Source organism: Mustelus asterias, chromosome 10, assembly GCF_964213995.1.
Source record: "Mustelus asterias chromosome 10, sMusAst1.hap1.1, whole genome shotgun sequence".
NCBI classification, from domain to species: domain Eukaryota; kingdom Metazoa; phylum Chordata; class Chondrichthyes; order Carcharhiniformes; family Triakidae; genus Mustelus; species Mustelus asterias.
Genome location: NC_135810.1, coordinates 91,831,504 through 91,852,778, shown reverse-complemented (window position 1 = coordinate 91,852,778; position 21,275 = coordinate 91,831,504). Strand labels below are relative to the sequence as shown.

Genomic DNA, 21,275 nt, shown 5'->3' with positions numbered 1-21,275 from the left:
GGGGTGTTTTACTTAATTGTGCTATATAAATACAAAATCAGGTCATTCACCAGCCTCAAAATTCACCTTTTTAAAATAGGCTTATCTCAATTCTCTTGCATTTAATCATGTCTCCATGCCCCTTTGTTCTAAATGCCTCAATTACTGTCCCTTGCTTTAAAATTTTATATGTCTCTATCAAATTAACTTTTAATCTATTCTAATACTCAATTTTTCAAATCTTCTTTTGTATTTGTATTTCTAATAACCAGACAACATCCTAGTGAATCCGTGCTATACTCTCCCTTTGCTGCAACATCTACAGTCTGCAGTCCAAACTGTACACAGTAACTCATCGATGGTTTCACTCCCAAGTTTTAGATCTGTCATCACTACTTCGCTTTTGTGTTCTATATCCCTTGCCATAAAACCCGAGTACTTCAATAGATTTTTTATGGTCCTGTTTGCTTGCGTTCTTTTGCAGCCCCTGCAGAAACAGCCAGGTGTTTCAATCATGACAAATTTTCACATTTTATTCTGAATGATTGTCTACTACAATTGTATAAAATTGTTCAGGCAATGCCTATTATATGCGCAGCGCAGTGCTTAGCATTGCTGCATCACAGCTCCAAGGACCTGGGTTCGATTCCCGGCTTGGGTCACTACGTGGAGTTTGCACATTCTCCCCGTGTCTGCGTGGGTTTCCTCTGGGTGCTCCGGTTTCCTCCCACACTCCAAACATGTGCAGGTTAGGTGAACTGGCTATGCTAAATTGCCGCTTAGTGTCCCAGGATGTGTAGGTTAGAGGGACTAGTGGAGTAAATGTGTGGGGTTTGGGCCTGGGGTGGGTTTATTGTCGGTGCAGACTCGATGGGCCGAATGGCCTCCTTCTGCAGTGTAGGAATTCTATGCTGATATCAAAGGAAAAGCTTGCGATTATGAATCTCTCCACCTGATTTATTTAATGCAAAAAAAATCATGCTCATTATATAGAGGTCTTTGGAGTTATTTGCTCTATTACTACCATAATCTTAGTTCAAATCCAAGGATGATGACATGGTGAGCAGCAATGATTACTGTTGCACCATAAACTCTGATTCCAGAGTGGCTTTTAACGAGTGGCATTTCCCATAGAGTGTACAGTTAGCACCTGCTGGTGGTTAAAGTCTTAGAAATGTGTACAAACTGCCCAAAATGAAAAAATGTTTTGTAGGCGCAAAATCCAAATTCCACACTTACAACTTTAAAAATAAAGTTTAATCTGTGAAACAGGATCATGTAGGAAAGTTATACAGATTTTGTTTTGACTAGGATATTTAAAAAATTGGTTCGAGATCCAGAAATAATGAAAATTCTAAAGTCTCTTCCAGATGGGGCTTATTCAATCAGGATATGGTTGTACCGTGCCTTGAAACAAGTGTTTTAATCTTTGAGCACTTGCTTCAAAATGAATTTTCAAACCAAAATTTAGTTCAAGTAGTTACAGGTTGCAATGGTCATTATGGTAAAACGTATGTTATTCTGGAGGGCATCTGAAATGACAGGACAATTATATTTACACTTATGCACCATTTTTAATAAAATATATAATAAAATTCTGTCTCAGACACCCAAGCTTGCATGAGTGAAACGTGCTGAGTAATTTACTGCTTCATATTCCTTATAAAGATTAACCATCTAAGTAGTGATAAAATAATGAGTCAAATCCAAACTCAAATATCATACCCATTTTTATTTCAGGAATTAAAAAACACAGAATCAACTACATTTCTGCTCAAAGTGACAAGATTGCAATCCTAAAAAATTCCACCATTTTTGAAATAAATTCAAGACTTTTGTTTACTTTATAGATAACACATTTTTACATGGGGGTACAGAGAGGGAAAGGAGAGGGAGCAAAATGTATAGTAACCTGACATTTAAACTTCTCCTCTGCTTCCCTTTCTGACACAATCTGGCTCTTTGTCTGCCAACCAGCATCAAGTTTTATGGAATCTGAAAAAATTATGCTATTTTCTTTTTGCTCATCAGCAAAATTAATGGATCCTGAAGAGTTTTATCTAATTGTAGCAGATGAGTTTTCAATATAGAAACACGTTTTCAGACAACACTCTCCCAATAGGACTTAAAGGTTAAACTGAGGAATCAAAATGTACTTTCTTGTACACTGTACCAAGTAAACAAGTTATGAAGCATCATGGGTACATTAAATCACTTAAGGATACAACCTTCTGATCAATAGGCAATAACGTTGGCATTAAAACGAAATGCACAGCCAACTTGGTTTTCAACAAATACTAGGAGCATCCTACTCCTAGATCAAAGTATTTCAGCATTTGTTTTGGTACAAAATCTCTGATCTTCTATAAAAGTGACTCAATAATAGCACTGCAACCCTATTGGATATTAAATCTTTACAGACAAAATCAATCCACATTTGAAATAACTGATGTAATCTTGGGACATTTTTCACATCTTAAGTCAGGTCATAAATGACAAGGCATTTTAAAGAGTGTGCAACTTAATATGTTGCTATGTTTTTACACTAATGCAACTGGTGTTCAAGCTATTTTAATAAGGAATTATTTTGGAAGAGCTTGGCCTTTGTTGGCAGTCCACTTTTGTTTACCCATAAACTTAACATTTTTCTTGTTGTCCTGCATTTAAAATCCACGTGTTATATTACTCTTTATTTGGACCAGTCACTTGTGAGGAGGTCTTTATTTTAGTTGTTTCTGAAACATTCAGAACAGCCTATGCAGAGCAACAGGAAGCAATACTTGTCTCTAAAATTTTCAGGAATGTCAGTTAATTATTGTAGGCCAAGTTTGTACTCCATCATAAGATGTGGTTCGCCCATAACTTCACTCTGGGCTGGATCTAAAAAGAAAAGGGAATTAAGAGGCAGTTCTTGCAATATGGATACTTCTACACAGACTGTTTGATAAGTAACTAATTAATAAACTAAATAACAGTTGGCAAACTATTGACATTCAGACATTTGTATTTCTGTTCAGATATTTTAATATTCACACCAATTGCTATGTTTTTTTATATAAAAGTTAAAGCCAGGAAATCAAATCAAGTTTAAAAGACAAATATTTTTATTTGCTGTATGAATTCAGATCTAAATAAAAGAAAACACCAAGTCTTATAAAGTAACTTACCATTCAATATGTCTTCAAAGCCAATGCATTCATCATTCCCTTGGAGGGTTTCCAGTGCAATGTTTGAGCTTATGAGGAAAGGCAAACGTTGTGCCTAATGTGAAATAGCAGAGTTATCTTATGACAGTCTTTTGAAACAGCATTTTGAGATCAACAGTCAACCATCCAAAAAAAAAGGCAAAAAAGCTTGTATTCATATAGTGCTTTACCATGCCAGTTGAAATAAGTTATAGCATTTCATGCACAATTGCCTTGAACTGTAGTCACTTATGTAAGCAAATGTGGCAACCAGGAATGGCCAATTCATTTGTTGTTTTAGTGATATTAATCAAGGGAAGAGTATTGGTCAGGTTTGGGAGAACTCCCTTGCTCTTTTACAAAAAACTCCATGGGATCTGCCTGAACAGGGATTAAGATTTGGTTAGCACAGCGTGCTCTCGGCACGGTAGTGAATTATCAGAACAATTCCATGTGTAAAAGTATTGTAGTGAAGCTTAAACCTACAACTTCTGACCACCACTTTGGTTCAGTACTCTCACCACAAGGAGTTCAGAGGTTCTTTCCGATTACTTACCCAAGCAGGAAACTTGTCCTGACAGCACATATTGGGCAATCATGAATGTGTCTGCAATCTCCTGTCGACCACTCAAAAATATTCCCAAAGTTTCATACTTAATTTAAATCTCATATAGTCATCGGTACAGCAATCCAAATGGTTATGGTAAAGCAATCCAGAGCTCGAAAGTGCAAACCGTACCACAGTAAACTGGCAACCCAGCTATAACTAAAATGCAATCGCGAAAACTGCTGGATGATTAACAACTGGCTCATGAAGGGAACCTCCTACTCAGTCTGACCTAGATACAAACCTAGGTCCACATTACATAGTTGACGCATCGCCCAAAGGACATCTTGGAACAGATCACTCCACAATGCCAGAAAGATCAGAATTTCCACCCTCTTATCTTTTCTGTGTGCTGTAGAAACCTGGACTAAAGTCAGTAGAGAAAGATACTATTTAAATCTCAGTGCTGAAAAGAAAAGAGAAACACCCGACAACAATTGAGAGAGATAAATTGGAATTCTTGCTGCTGGGTGCACTGACTTTGGCAAAATTTCAGAGAGAACCAGATAGAGGATAAAGTCAATGTATAAACTGCCTGCTGTCCTATTTTTAACCTCAAACACAAGCAAAGATTTGTAGTCTTCAATGGAAATATATACTAGCGTTTATTCCAGTCCATTTTTGTTGACTCATTATGCCTCCTATTTTCTATTTTTCACTTAAATACTATTTCCCTCCATTATTAAAGTACTGTACTTTTGTACTTCCAGTTCTGACAAAGATTTCACATCCAAAACGTCAACTGTGCTATCCTCTCCAGATGCTGACCGACCTGCTGTTTGTTGATGGTATTTTCTTTATTATTCCGCACGTATCTCATTAAATGTGAGAGGCAGACAAACACAATCTCAGGATTACTCCCTGTGCCACGTGCTAGTGAGGCTAGGAATAGCCAGATAGTGCAGTTCAACACGTGGCTAAACAGCTGGTGTAGGAGGGAGGGTTTCAGATATCTGGACCATTGGGGTCTCTTCCGGGGCAGATTGGACCTGTACAAGAAGGACGGGTTGCATCTAAACTGGAGGGGCACAAATATTCTGGCCGGGAGGTTTGCTAGTGTCACACGGGAGGATTTAAACTAGTTTGGCAGGGAGGTGGGACCCAAAGCAAAGGTGAATTAGCTGAAGGGGAACGAGAGAGTAGGGCCAGTAAGACTCAGAGAAACAGCAGGCAGGGTGGGATTGCAAATCAGAGAGGGTCTGGTGGACTGAAGTACATTTGTTTCAATGCGAGAAGTGTAACAGGTAAGGCAGATGAACTTAGAGATTGGATTAGTACTAGGAACTATGTTGTTGTTGCTATTAGAGACTTGGTTAAGGGAAGGACAGGATTGGCAGCTTAACATTCCAGAATATAGATGTTTCAGGTGTGATAGAGGGGGATGTAAAAGGAGTGGGGGAGTTGCACTACTGGTTAAGGAGAATATCACAGCTGTACTCCAGGAGGACACCTTGGAGGGCTCATACAGCGAGGCAATATGGGTAGAGCTCAAGAATAGGAAGGGTGTAGTCACAATGTTGGGGGTTTACTATAGACCACCCAACTGCCAGTGGGAGATTGAGGAACAGATGTGTAGGCAGATTTTGGCAAGATGTAAAAGTAACAGGGTTGTTGTGGTGGGAGATTTTAATTTCCCCTATATTGACTGGGACTCACTTAGTGCTAGGGGCGTGGATGGGGCAGAGTTTGTAAGGAACATCCAGGAGGGCTTCCTGAAACAGTATGTAGATAGTCCAACTAGGGAAGGGGCCATACTGGACCTGGTATTGGGGAATGAGCCTGGCCGGGTAGTCGATGTTTCAGTAGGGGAGCAGTTTGGGAACAGTGACCACAATTCAGTAAGCTTTAAGGTACTGATGGATAAAGATAAGTGTAGTCCTCAAGTTAAGGTGCTAAATTGGGGGAAGGCTAATTGCAACAATATTAGACAGGAACTGAAGAATGTAGATTGGGGGCAGATGTTTGAGGGCAAATCAACATCTGGCATGTGGGAGGCTTTCAAGTGCAAGTTGATAGGGATTCAGGATCAGCACATTCCTGTAAGGATGAAGGATAAGTATGGCAAGTTTTGGGAACCTTGGATAATGAGAGATATTGTGAGCCTAGTCAAAGAGAAAAAGGAAGCATTTGCCAAAGCTAGGAGGCTGGGAACACACGAAGCAAGTGTGGAATACAAGGAAAGTAGAAAGAAACTTAAGCAAGGAGTAAGAAGAGCTAAAGGGAGTCATGAAAAAGCATTGGCCAGCAGGATTAAGGAAAATCCCAAGGCTTTTTACACATATATAAAGAGCAAGAGGGTAGCCAGGGAGAGGGTTGGCCCACTCAAGGATAAGGGAGGGAATCTATGTGTGGAGCCAGAGAAAATGGGCGAGGTATTAAATGAGTATTTTGCGTCAGTATTCACCAAAGAGAAGGACTTGGTGGATGACAAGTCTGGGAAAGGATGTGTAGATAGTTTGAGTCATGTTGAGATCAAAAAGGTGGTGGTATTGGGGTTCTTGAGAAACATCAAGGTAGACAAGTCTCCAGGGCCTGATGGGATATACCCCAGAATACTGAGAGAGGCAAGAGAGGAAATTGCTGGGGCCTTGAGAGAAATCTTTGTATCCTCACTGGCTACAGGGGAGGTCCCAGAGGATTGGAGAATAGCCAGTGTTGTTCCTTTGTTTAAGAAGGGTAGCAAGAATAATCCAGGTAATTACAGGCTGGTGAGCCTTACATCAGTGGTAGGGAAATTATTGGAGGATTCTTCGAGACAGGATTTATTCCCACTTGGAAATAAGTGGATGTATTAGTGAGAGGCAACATGGTTTTGTGAAGGGGAGGTTGTGTCTCACAAACTTAATCAAGTTTTTCGAGGAAGTGACGAAGATGATTGATGAGGGTAGGGCAGTGGATGTTGTCTACATGGACTTCAGTAAGGCCTTTGGCAAGGTCCCTCATGGCAGACTGGTGCAGAAGGTGAAGTCGCATGGGATCAGAGGTGAGCTGGTAAGGTGGATACAAAACTGGCTCGGTCAAATAAGACAGGGGGTAGCAGTGGAAGGGTGCATTTCTGAATGGAGGGCTGTGACAAGTGGTGTACCTCAGGGATCAGTGCTGGGACCTTTGCTCTTTGTAATATATATAAATGATTTGGAGGAAAATGTAACTGGATTGATAAGTAAGTTTGCGGATGACACAAAGGTTGGTGAATTTGCGGATAGCAACGGCGACCATCGGAGGATACAGCAGGATATAGATCGGTTGGAGACTTGGGCGGAGAGATGGCAGATGGAGTTTAATCCGGACAAATGTGAAGTAATGCATTTTGGAAGGTCTAATACAGATAGGAAATATACAGTAAATGGCAGAACCCTTAGGAGTATTGATAGGCAAAGGGATCTGGGTGTACAGGTACACAGGTCACTGAAAGTGGCAATGCAGGTGGAGAAGGTAGTCAAGAAGGCATACGGCATGCTTGCCTTCATCGGCTGGGGTACGGAGTTTAAAAATTGGCAAGTCATGTTGACGCTTTATAGAACCTTAGTGAGGCCGCACTTGGAACATACTGTTCAATTCTGGTCGCCACACTACCAGAAGGATGTGGAGTCTTTGGAGAGGATACAGAAAAGATTTACCAGGATGTTGCCTGGTATGGAGGGCATTAGCTATGAGGAGAGGTTGGCGAAACTTGGTTTGTTCTCACTGGAGGAATGGAGGTTGAGGGGAGACCTGATAGAAGTCTACAAGATTATGAGGGGCATGGACAGAGTGGATAGACAGAAGCTTTTTCCCAGGGTGGAAGAATCAATTACTGGGGGGCATAGGTTTAAGGTGCGAGGGGCAAGTTTTAAGAGATGTACGAGGCAGATTTTTTTTTTTTACACAGAGTGGTGGGTGCCTGGAACTCGTTGCCGGGTGAGATAGTGGAAGCAGATACGGTAGTGACTTTAAAGGGCGTCTTGACAAGTACATGAATGAGATGGGAATAGAGGGATATGGTCCCTGGAAGAGTAGGGGGTTTTAGTTAAGTCAGACAGCATGGTCGGTGCAGGCTTGGAGGGCCGAAGGGCCTGATCCTGTGCTGAAATTTTCTTTTTTCTTTGTTCTTTAATACCAGCACCAGCCAAAGATAGATCTACGTAACAAAGCACAGAAGGAAATTCACTCTCTGCTAATTTTCCATGGGTAAAGCCACAGAAGATTCACACCAGTGACCAAATATTTGTTGTTAGCAAGCTGGGAAATTATATGAACCTTGCAGATAAACGCAAGAGTTTGTAAAAACAAGTCTGCAGCTAATATTTAGCGATGTACATGGAAAATTCTATATTCAAACTGCAGCAGAATTTGCACATGCCCAGTATTATAGTAAAAGTTCTGCATGCATGCTTTCAGAACCAGTGTCAATATTAGCCTCGCCATGCATTGTTTACATACATTATAAAAAAACCTGACAATGCATTTACTATTACTGAAAGTATTTAAACAAACCACCTTACCTGTTTTACTGCTTTGTATTCCATTTGCAATTTTAGTGGAGCGTGTAGTCCTTGAATATTTCTCAATGTAGTAAAATTCATTTTATCTTGATTGAGCTGAAACTGAATGCACAAAGTACTTATTAATTTTTATGAATCTGTGAAATCAGAGTGACCTGATTCATGGCACTCATCCAAATTTTTCTCCCATTTCCAACAAATTTAGCTTTGCCTTTTTCATAGCTACATTTTGGTACAAGCTATTCACATTCAATTAAGTTTTTAAGCCACATAACATGCATACACACCAATCTCCATCCCACTGCACTTGAATAATGATTAGATGCAGCGGTAAAGGAAAGTTAGAAAGGAACTGAACCTTGATCCGCGAGAAGCAAATTGGGGGAGGCATCGGACAAGAAATGAGGAGAAAAGCGCATCTTTACACTCCAATAATTTCTGCTCAGTTGGGTGAGAAATAGAATCTTTTATATATGCTTTCAAAGGTGGGAACATGTTAGAATAATCCTTTCAGCAACCAGGTCTAGCAGCAACACTGTAGAGGTAGTTAATCCGAATGGCCTCAATTACTTACAATGTATATTAACGACTTAGACGAAGGGATCGAGTGCCACGCATCCAAGTTTGACGATACAAAGCTGGATATAATAGTGAGCTGTGAGGATGGCAGTGTGTGCAAAGGGATATAGAAAGGTTAAGTGAGCTGGCAAGAAAGTAGGCAGTTGAGTAACTTAGGGAAATGAGGCAGAAAGAGCAGAAAAACTAAATATTTTTGAATTAGCGAGAAACCATAAGATGGTACCATTCAGGGGGCTTTGGGTGCTCTTGTGCAATAAACACAGCAGACTAAATTCAGACATGATTTCCCAAACTGGGTTCCGTTGGATCCATCCAGGGGCTCCAATGGAGGCCAGGCTGAGGTACAAGATTCAAAAAATACTACGTAGCTGTTTGTAGAGGCTGGTTTTCCCCTGCATTGGCTGCACATTCTTCCTCTTCAGATAATAGTTCTATTATCTCTTGAATGCCTGGATTGAATCTGCCTCCTCCACACTCTCAAGCAGTGCACATTTCAGACGCCAACCACTCAGTGTGTGAAAGCTTCTCCTCAAGACGCCATTGTTTCTTTTGCCAATTATCTGAAAATGTGTGCCCTCTTTGCAATCTTTCCAATGGGAACAGTTTTTCCTGATCTACTCTGTCCTGATCCCTCATGATTTTAATTGGCAATTAAACCTGGGACTTTCCTCATCCACGTCTGGGACTTCTCTTTTCTTCTGATCCATTGGGACAGCATATGCGCTGTAATGAACATGTAATCGACCTCAACATTATTCAGACCAAAGTCCATCAATAGAAAAACAAAATGTATTTGATCGGTTGGATTAAGTCATTGGGTTTTAAATACACTTCAATTACAAATTTTATAAATTCAGGGATTATTAACTTAACTGTCAAATCAAGTGTCTTAAACTAGACTACATTTTAAAAACTTAATGATCAATAGTTTGGCACTCATTACCAAATATCAGTGGACATAGGACATATTTTAGTAACTATATTGAAGTTTAAAATGTCCATTGATTTTTTCCCCTAATATTATATGGAGTTTGTTCTTTTTTGGTTTCTCATTTTCTGCTTTGACTGTTGAAAGTTAACACTTCAATCAGGTGGCTATTCTGCATGTTCATTAAAGGATTTTGTGCTAAACAATCAGGGGTAGTAATCTGGTTCCCAATAAGAAATCCATTCACTGCTTCTGAGTTTGTTTTACTAGAAGATTTAAACAGATGTGAATAAACCTAATGTCAGGTGCCAGTTGGATTCCTTGAATCTTTTTCAAATTATAACAGAACCTTCTAGACCTGATGTTAAGTCATCTAACAAATCAACAATTCTTGATGTAATTCCCCTGAAATACAGACCTGCAGTCTTTTGCCAGGATTTGAGTGATTGCGTATGTTTGATGCGCATGTTCAGATTTTAATCAAATGCCGTTTTAGAAATTTTAATGAACAAGCTTTTTTACATGATTTAGCTCAGGTGAATTGGTATAGAATTTAATTCCTTCTGCATTTGTTGCATGGTCTTTTTAAAAGATGCTTTTAGTTACATTATTAATAAACATACATCAAGGAAGCTGTTCAGAATCAAAAGCTGTAGTAGCCCCTGATTTAACTCTATGCTCTCTGCCTGACTTCAGCAAAAGAATGTAGCCTGAAGAATAGCAAAGACTACTAAGACCCAGGTAGACTGGCTTTCCTTCAGTCAAATTAGAAATAGATGTACTCAGGCCATAAGAAAGATAAAGGCAGATTATTACAAACACCGATGCACTACTTTGGGATGCAATCCCAATAACGTTAGGCAAACTATGAAATGTTTAGACAATTCTACAATATTGTAGTTACAATATTGGTCAGGTCATTATTGTAAATGAGAATTGGTTCTCAATTGATTCACCGGGCTAAATAAAGGTTAAACAAATAAATGTGAGAACATTGACCTTGGGTTTCTTAACCATGAGGAAACATGGCCCTGTAGCATTTAAATATCTTGTATGCCTAAACAACAAGTGGAAATCATTGTTCACATGTCTTCTCATTGAACTGTGGACCCTGCCCTCATGGAGGTTATCATGCATGCATTTTTGAACACAAATCACGACAATAAAATGCAGGAACAGGAATCGTGACCTTTTCCTGTCAGCTCAAATGCAATGAAGCTATCCGAAGTACCCCAACCTTTGCTGTGACTGACCAGCAAATCCAATATGAAGCAATGCATGGAATCTAGGAGTTGGTAGTTATTGTGACCTTACATCACACTGTACCGCACCTGTACTTACTAGATCATTGAGGAATGTAAATATATACTGCATTAAAATGTATTTAAAGTAGAACTCAAAGTTTCTGGACTTACATTGTTTTCCAAAACTTCCAGCGGATGACTTGGCATAAGTTCAGACTTTACATTGGAGAACCTTAAAGATAAGAAAACATGGAACTAGTGTAAAAAAATATTGTAATTTGCACGGTATTTGATACTTGATGGGTTCTGACTTAATAAAAGGCTATGCTCCAAATCTCAGCCTTCAATTTTTCCTTATTTTTCTGCTTCCTAACATACTCTCCCAATGTTTGTTTCCTTTTTCCAAATGTCCATTTCTATTTCACTTTAACTAGATCTATCATCTACAGTATACGTTCCTGTCTCTTGCTTTGCAGTCTGTCATGCTCCCAAGGTTGGTGGCACGGTAGCACAGTGGTTACCACTGCTGCTTCACAACTGCAGGGACCTGGGTTCGATTCCCGGCTTGGGTCACTGTCTGTGTGGAGTTTGCACATTCTCCTAGTGTCTGCGTTAGTTTCCTCCGGGTGCTCCGGTTTCCTCCCACAGTCCAAAGATGTGCGGGTTAGGTTGATTGGCCATGCTAAAATTGCCCCTTAGTGTCCTGAGATGCGTAGATTAGATCATAGATCATAGAAACCCTACAGTGCAGAAGGAGGCCATTCGGCCCATCGAGTCTGCACCGACCACAATCCCTTAAGAGGGATTAGCAGGTAAAATATGTAGGGATATGGGGGTAGGGCCTGGGTGGGATTGTGGTCGGTGCAGACTCGATGGGCCGAATGGCCTCTTTCTGTACTGTAGGGTTTCTATGATTTCTATGATTATTAAACCTCAAGCACAACAGGAATGATAGAATTTCATTTATATAAGTGAATATATAATTTTCCAGTACAAATCCCAAGGAGACTGCACTATCCATACTCCATCAATCTAAAACCATCTCTCTATATACTATTAACTCCTGACATTCATGGCTATGTTATCCTTTCAGATCGAAGAATGAACAGAGATTGTTTTAGGGATAAGAAACAAAGAGATACAAACTACTCAATAAAAAATGAAGTGACAAAAAAATGAACGATTTTATTTTACTATGGAATGATTACTTTAATTCATAACTCTTAACAGTACTGAAGCTACAATAGCCTTCAGGTGCCATTACTACATACAAAAGTGGTAATCAAGAATTCTCTCTCTACCTGCTCCAATACACAGATAACCCAAAACGGAAAGGTTCATTCAACCCAGCCAATCTTTTGATATTAGCAAACACAAGGGTAATTGACTATATTTTTAAACATAGACATCAAGAAGAATACAAAATAGATCATAAATCATCCAATCGTCAGCTCCTTGTAGTAACTGCTGTACTATTGCAACCATAAGATAACACTACAAAGTGCAAGTTTCTTGTGTTTCAATCCAAAACCAGTGGGTAGAATGCAATACTATACTGGCATGCAGAAAGATCACCACTGTTTTGACATTGAACCATTACAAGAAGATTAAAAATGTTTTGGTGCTTGTGAGAATTTCCTGCTTATCCAGCCTGAAAGGAAATTGTAGCTCACGTTCTTCAGCTCAGTCCTTGATCAATCATATCTCTATTTAGCTCCTTCACTTAGGTGGCAACGTCTTCATGTTTGGTAACATACAAAATCCAGATGTTTCTTTGCAAAGAGTTGAATGACTATTACCAAGAGCATTGTAGAGCATTGATCAAATTTTATCTGAGATGCCATGTTCAGTTTTGGACATTGAACATTGGAATAATACTGATCCTGGAGGGGGTGCAATATAGATTCACCAGAACATCAGGGCTTATGAAGTTAAATTATGATGACAATTTACACAATGTTAGCATCTCTTTCAGTATAGAATATCTCTGGAATTAAGAATCTACTGATGACCATGAAGCCGTTGTCAATTGTCGGAAAAACCCATCTGGTTCGCTAATGTCCTCTAGGGAAGGAAATCTGCCGTCCTTACCTTGTCTGGCCCACATGGGACTCCAGAGCCACAGCAATGTGGTTGACTCTCAACTGCCCTTTGCACAAGGGCAGCTAGGGATGGGCAATAAATGCTAGCCAGCCTGTGACACGCTTGAACCACAAATGAATAACAAATTGGAGATTAACCATGATCTAACTAAATAGCAAGACAGACTCGAGAGGCTAAATGGTCCACTCCTGTTCCTTAGGCTCCTAGGTCCATTTCTGTTCCTTATGCTCCATAAGCACAAGCGAGTTATCTAGAATATCAGCACTGATTCAGCTATCATGTCAAAGTTTAAAACCTACATTTTCAAATAATCTATTTCTCAATCAGTGCTTAATCATTAAATGTGCATCTATGTATAGTAACCGCATAACCTATTTCCAGAAACCACTAATTAATTCTCCAGAATAACATTTCATTGTTTGTTTCTGCAGAACTGATGTTTTTGGCTCCACAACCAGGAAAGACAAGTACTGAAATACGATGGCTGTTTGAATAACAAGGTAGGTCCACACTAACACAAAATCAAAAATACTTCCTTTTTGGTTCCACTTAGTTGCTTTACACAATAACAACTTGTACAACTAAATGGTGTTTTTGCAAAACTAAGCTATGATACAAATATATTAAGATGTTGTCATATCAAAATAAATTCCAAACTGCCTTTTTGATCCCATTTCTGTTGTTCTACAGTATTACATTTGAAAACTGCTCAAGGGCATTTCATTATGTTCTTATTAAAGCAGAAACTACAAGATTAAATTACAGAGACAGAACTATGACATCACTAGCTCTTTCAAGATTAGTGCATCATATATTCCAAGCTATGTCTAATAACTTTTTCCAAAGAATATGCATACTCATGAATCATACCTGCACCAAGTTTGGAAAATCCCTTAGGCAATCTACCAGGTTTCAGAATGGTTACCAGCACATCTACAATCAAGACAACTCATAAATTTGACTAAACTCAACCCAATAAAATGTAGGACAGAGAGATACTGAAGTACTCAAATTCCTTACATAATTCAGGTCCTCTATGAAATCCTATGAACTCTACAAGTACTTCAGTACATGTGATGTAAGAATGGTGTATTAGTTTGCAACTTTAATACAATATTTATTCATATAATATCCCATCCACCAATTTCCTGTTATCTGAATTTGTCACTGCATCATTGTCACATTGCCATGACTTTTAACTTGATTACTTATTCAATACATGATTTTGTTTAATGCAAGTCACACTGCAATTCAGCCTTTTGACTACAAGCGTTGTTTCTTAAATAAAATACCATTATTATATTGATACTTTATATCTACCTAGATTTTCTTGAAAACAAGCAAAAAATTAACAATTTTTCTTCTAATGCTTTTTACATATTAATTCAGACCAAAGGTCTATTTTTTGTAGCTCGTGAATCAAATAAATCAAGTGCATTGGCCAGATTATGACTATCGATCATGCAAAGAACAAATTGGACTAGTTGGCTGAATGACTTGTTTCCCCCATTTTAAATTTTCAAAATTTAAAATCACGAGGGGTTCAGACAGTGTGGATAGAGAGAAACTGTTCCCATCGGTGGGAGGGTGGAGAGCTATAGGACATAAATTTAAGCAGCAACAGTAACATATGCAAATTTTTTTGTTAAGACAGTAGTTAGGATCTGGAATGCATTGCTCGAGGGAGTGGTGAAAGCAGGTTCGATCAGGGTTCTCAAAGGGAATTGGACAATTGTAAGAGAAAATGAATCTGCAGGGCCAGTGGGAATTGGATTAGCCAAATTGTTCTTGTAAAGAGCTGGTGCAGACATGATGGGCCGAACTGCCTCCTTCTGTACTGTAATAATTCTATGATTATATAACAAATACCTGGCAAAATCAATTTTCACCTTGTTGCAAACACTTTTTTTGACTCAATTAGAATTAGATAAATAATTAAAACATCATGACAATGTCAATTTCAGCAGTCTGCAGATCTGTTTAACTCTTAACAAATACACTAGTTTCTGGATGACAAATGTCATTTTAAAACAACTTCAGCCCTGAAATACAGAGAAAAATACATAATTGACAAAAATAGAACCAAGGGATAGAACCATAGAACCCCTACAGTACAGAAAGTGGCCATTCGGCCCACTGAGTCTGCACCGACTCTCCGAAAGAGCATCCCACCCAGGTCCTCCACTGTATCCCCACATTTACCATGGCTAATCCACCTAACCTGCACATCTTTGGATACACAGAGGCAAATTAGCATGGCAAATCCATCTAACCTACACATCATTGGACTATAGGCAATATTGGCACAAGGAGCTCTTTGCATGGATTTATCATAGATCCCCCACAGTGCAGGAGGTCATCATTTGGCCCATCGAGTCTGCACCGACAACAATCCCACCCAGACCCTATCCCTGTAACCCCTATGTATTTACCCCATTAATTCCCCTGACACAAACGATTTAGCATGGCCAATCCACCTAATCTACATATCTTTGGATCAAACTCGAGTGGTAATAGCTAATGATAGGCAAAATCAATGTAGTTGCATCAATAATGCCTATGTTCCAAGAACAAATAAATATCTATGGGTGGATAAGTCACTATTTATAAAAGAATAATTGGTTGAAGGTTTAAATATCAAATGGAATATAGTATGGGAAAAAGTGTAGCGCCCATTTTCACAGGAAGAATTTTTTAAAAGCCCTATTATGTAAATAGCAAGAGGTTGCAGAGCTCTGAGATAGAGTCATAGAGCCACAGAGTTTATAGCATGGAAACAGGCCCTTCGGCCCAACTTGCCCATGCTACTCTTTTTTTAACCATTAAGCTAGTCCCAGTTGCCCGGGTTTAGCCCATATCCCTCTATACCTATCTTACCCATGTAACTGTCTAAACGCTTTTTAAAAAACAAATTTGTACCCGCCTCTACCACCACTGGCAGCTTGTTCTAGACATTCGCCACCCTCTGAAATAATTGCCCCTCTGGACCCTTTTGTATCTCTCCCCTTAAACCTATGCCCTGTAGTTTTAGACTCCCCTAGCTTTGGGATAAGATATTGACTATCTAGCTGATCTACGCCCCTTCATTTTATAGACCTCTATAAGGTTACCCCTAAGTCTCCTAAGCTGCAGGGAAAAGTCCCAGTTTATCCAGCCTCCTTATAACTCAAAGCATCAAGTCTTGGTAGCATCCTGGTAAATCTTTTCTGCACTCTTTCTAGTTTAATAGTATCCTTTCTATAATAGGGTGACCAGACTGTACACAGTATTCCAAGTGTGGCCTTACTAATGCCTTGTACAACTTCAATAAGATGTCCTAACTCCTGCATTCAATGTTCTGACCAATGAAACCAAGCATGCCGAATGCCTTCTTCACCACTCTATCCACCTGTGACTCCACTTTCAAGGAGCTATGAACCTGTACCCCTAGATCTCTTTGTTCTATAACTCTCCCCGATGCCCTACCATTAACCGAGTAAGTCCTGCCCTGGTTCAATCTACTAAAATGCATCACCTTGCATTTATCTAAACTAAACTTCATTTGCCATTCGTCAGCCCACTGGCCCAATTGGTCAAGATCCCATTGTAATCCTAGATAACCTTCTTCACTGTCCACAATGCCATCAATCTTGGGTATGTAACCCTGGAGAAATACCACTGGTACATTAAAAGGGATTGTTATTTGCTTTGAACATTTCTCTTTACCAGGAATAAAAATATTGAAAATGAGGAAAAATGCTGCATGGCTAACAGTCAAGCATCATCCAATTGAGTAATGAGTCATTCTGCTTTCCAATTAAGGGTAGAAAGGCAGTACATCACAAGGATGGATATGCTGGCCAGCTAATTGCTGGAGGGCCTGACCAAGTTATGTAACGAAATTTCTAGGAATACAAGGGCGGCACAATGGCACAACAGTGGCAAGCACTGCTGCCTCACAGCGCCAGGGATCCATGTTCTATTCTTGACTTGGGTTACTGTCTGTGCGGAGTCTGCATGTTCTTCCTGTGTCTGCATGGGTTTCCTCTTGTTTCCTCCCACAGTCTGAAGGACGTGCTGGTTTGGCACTGCTAAACTTTCCCTCAGTGTGCCTGAACAGCCGCCGGAGTGTGGCGACGAGGGGATTTCACAGTAACCTCATTGCAGTGTTAATACAAGTCTACCTGTGACACTAATAAAATAAACCATACTAAACATTTAATCACAGTTGGTAACTTCTCTCTTCAACATCCCTGATTTTATTGATTCCACCATCTGTGGCTGTCTCTTCAGTGCCCTAGGCCCCAAGTTCTGGAATTCCCTATATCCATCAGATTCTCTACTTTACTTTCCTCCTCTAAAACACTTGTTAAAACCTACTTCATTAAATGTTTGGGTCATCTAACCTCAGATCTCCTATGGGGCTCGGTATCACATTCCATTTTGCAATACTTGCCTGGATGGGTACAGCTGTAATACGAATTTCAACACCATCCAGGACAAATCAATCTGCTTGTTTGGTGCTTCATCCATTAGCCTAAAAGCACATCCTCACCAACAACATATCATGTCTGCAGTGTGTACTATTTACAAGATGTACTGAAGCATCTTGCCAAGGATTCTTCAGCAACACTTTCCAAACCTGGCACTTTTGACCCCCATGGAAGTGTTTGGGAAAACTATTGCCTTGAAGTCCTCACACCAAATCCCTGACAAGTTACACACAATCTTAACTATGATGTATACCTTCACTTTCACTGGGTCAAAATCCTGGAGCTTCTTATCAAATAGCATTGTGGGAGCAGACTGCAATGATTCAAGGCAGTTGCTCACCATGACTTTTTCAGACAGTCAATATATATTTAAATAAAAATGTTTCCAGCACTACCCACTTCCAAAATTGTTTTAAAATAATTACTTGGTATGTAGATTCATTTAAAAAATAAAATCACAATACCATTGCTTTTAATACATGAACACTTGTACAAGTGTATATTTTTATTTGGCTAACATGAGCGACTTTTAGACCAATGGTTTAGCTACCTAGAACTAGCAAAGGGACTTTATCAACACAGTAATCAGATGATAAAGCACAAGGCTACCAGCTGAATGACAGACTAATCACGACACACTCAAAGTAATGACAATACTGCCCATAAAATGTTACACCAATCAAATCCCAATATTTCTCCTGCTTTATAAGGCAATACTCCCTCAAAGGCTGACACCTGGAAAAATGCAGCAAAATAATATAAATTTAGGAGGTAAATAACTTATATTTTGAAGAAGGAAAACAGACTGGCTTGGGACTGCAAAGAAAAGAAGGTGCTTCAATTTCAGCAGCATTCTCTGAACCAATAGTTCAGAACATAACTTATTTGTGCTGTACTATGTCCAACAGTAATGTCAGACTCTATGTTCATCCAACAGAATAACTCATGTCCCTAGATCCTCACAGATCACAAGTGTCCCAGTGACAAAGATGGAGAACCAGAAGACAAACAAAGCAGTAATGGTATCAACTTGGAGGGAAAAAAACTTAGACAAACAAACTGGTCTAGGTATTTAATGGAACTTCACATCAAGTTATTTGTTTCAAAATACTTAATAATGTCATACTACAATTGAGTAATTTCAGTATTAGTCAGCTATTAACATCTAAAAAGTATATACAATACTTACCCTCGGCGCAATGTATCATGCACGCCATAGGGTCCTGCATGAGGAGCAAGTTCACCAACAGGAACACTGTCCTTCAGCTGCGATTTAAGTCCTCTGGTATACTGTAACAAACAATATAAATATCTAAAATGTGGGCTTTGTTTGCAAATATTATATAGCTTACAATAGGAACAGTGAAATGCTGCGCAACTGCCCAGTTTCCCATTTATAATGGAGCAGATTTGTTGCCAGTGTACTGATTTTGGGGGTGTAAATAAATGGACATTGTACTTTAACGTACTAAGAGCAGCCAGTAGCACCCATATTACTTAGCACAATGCAAATCATACTCCATTTGTTCACGCTCCCAATTCACAGGACGTCATAAGGGACACCCAATGTTATATGCACTTAATTGGGGATGATTTTTGATCAAGTTGATAGTAAGTTGACAATACAAATACTTGCAAACTTTACTATTTTACCTTAAGGCAAGCCTTTTAAAATATGGGTGTAACGTTATTATAAAAGTGACTAGAGATGCTGTCATACAAACAAACCATTGGCATACGCTTATCCTCATCAACCTTTGGTATCACAATTCGCAGAACAGTACGCCCCACAATATGGAATCCAATTCTCAAAAGAAAATGTCAGTCATGCTGTCCATCAAATATTCCATGTCATACTGCAAGTACTGTAGTATTGTAACATATAGGATGTGGCAATCTCACCTCGAATCAGACATTATGAACCCAAACAATCTATATGTAACATAGTATGGGCAATAAATGCTGGCCTTGCCAAAATGTCCATTGCTCATGAATGAGTGTCATCTTTTGGAGGCAAAATTAAACAAAGCTTTCATATATCTCAGTTGAAAATTTAACAAATTTGAAGGTCAGTTCTACATAGAAACAGAAAGAAACATAGAAGCAGGAGTAGGCCAGTCAGCCCTTCAGCCTGCTCTGTCATTCATTTTGATCATGGCAGATCACCAAATTCAATATTCTGATCCCCCTTCCTCTTATATCTCTTGATCCCTTTAGCCCCAAGAGCTATATCTAATTTCTTCTGAAATCACACAGTTCTAACCAACATCTATTCCTCAAACATAACTACAAAAGGGTAAATGCATGGGGTTACAGGAATAGGGCATGGGTAGGATTGTAGCCGGTATAGACTAGATGGGCCGAATGGCCGCCTTCTGTACTGTAGGAATTCTATGCTTTTGCAAATCTTATTGCAGCAAAGATATATAATTGCAGAAATATAATACAATGAGACTTTGGGTGCTGTTTTATAGAAGCGCGGTGCAGGAACCCACTGATGAAAAGTTTCGCTTTCGGTGTCGGCCTATGGGCTCCAGAGGGAACAGTAAAGTGAATGAGGCGATCTGAGGGAAATCAGTCCCGGAGGCCAGCGGGCGGTTCGGGTCCTGCTGAGAACACAGCGACAGCTGCTTTAGGAGGAGCCGGCGCTGTGACCCAGAGCAGGCCGGCGGCTGCAGCCGGCCCGGCCGGTGACTAATCAAAATTAAGATCCGCCGGCTGGCCGGCTCCCTGCCGTCTCTCAGGCGTTGGCCCTCCCTCTCTCCCGCCGGCTCCAGGCTCCTCTACCCTCCCGCCGGTGTCTCCTCAGCGCCCCCCCGCTCCCGCTCTCTCTCCGCTTCTCACCATCTCCAAAGCCTGATTTTCACCCTCGCTCTTCGCTCAACAACAACTTCCGGCCTCGTGATGGCAACGCTCACGTCACTTCCTGTCCCAGGACCTGTCCGACGTAACTTCCTGTCCCAGGGCCTGCCGGACGTTACTTTGGGCGGTTGGTTCTTGCCGGTCAGACCAGGTGAATAGGAAGATGTTGTCATGGAGTCTCGGATCACCATCTGCCTCCAACATCAACATACTGTTCTCAGGAAGCAAAAGTCGAATGATTCATCCTTCCCCCCCCCCCTAAAAAAAAACTACCTGACGACCTCTCAGACTGGCTCGGAGAGGTGTCACCCATTTTGGATGAAAAATGACCAATTTGGATCACTTAACTTGACGCCAACAACAACTTGCATTTGTATAGCACTGGTAACATAGTTAAAAATGCACTCGCAGGAAGGCGAGCAGACAAAAACTGACACCGAACCAAAGGGAAGACATTAAGACAGGTGATCAGAAGCTTGGTGAAAGAGGTAGGTTTTAAGTGAGGAGAAATGGTAGGGAGGAAAACAATCCTGAAAATTATGAAAGGCACATGATGTATCTACATACTGGTAACAGCAGTTGCCAAGCCATATGTATGTGAGACAGCTCTGGAAGATACTCAGGAGAAATTGTCTAATGTGGGTTTTATTTGCAGTTTTATAATCTACTCAAATGAAGCTTTAAACTTCTGTGGAAATGTTATATAAACAAGTTAATTTATTTCGAGATGAACTGATGAGAAGACAGGTACAAAGAGACAATGGCATATGAAGCTCGCACCCAATCTTCATACACAACAGTGTGATTTTAATTGCCCAGTCTAACTGAGCTC

At 39.9% G+C, this 21,275-nt stretch overlaps 1 protein-coding gene across 1 annotated transcript; it reads right to left on the bottom strand.

The window, feature by feature from the left end:
• Nucleotides 1–1,691: 1,691 nt before the first annotated feature.
• pomp (proteasome maturation protein) lies at nucleotides 1,692–20,640 on the bottom strand. Its single transcript, XM_078222197.1, has 6 exons — nucleotides 20,426–20,640; nucleotides 18,771–18,871; nucleotides 11,178–11,238; nucleotides 8,256–8,357; nucleotides 3,147–3,240; nucleotides 1,692–2,859 (listed from the first exon to the last, which is right to left on the bottom strand). The coding sequence occupies exons 1-6, from the start codon at nucleotides 20,426–20,428 to the stop codon at nucleotides 2,792–2,794; spliced, it is 429 nt and encodes a 142-aa protein (XP_078078323.1). The 5' UTR covers nucleotides 20,429–20,640; the 3' UTR covers nucleotides 1,692–2,791.
• Between the last annotated feature and the right edge of the window lie 635 nt (nucleotides 20,641–21,275).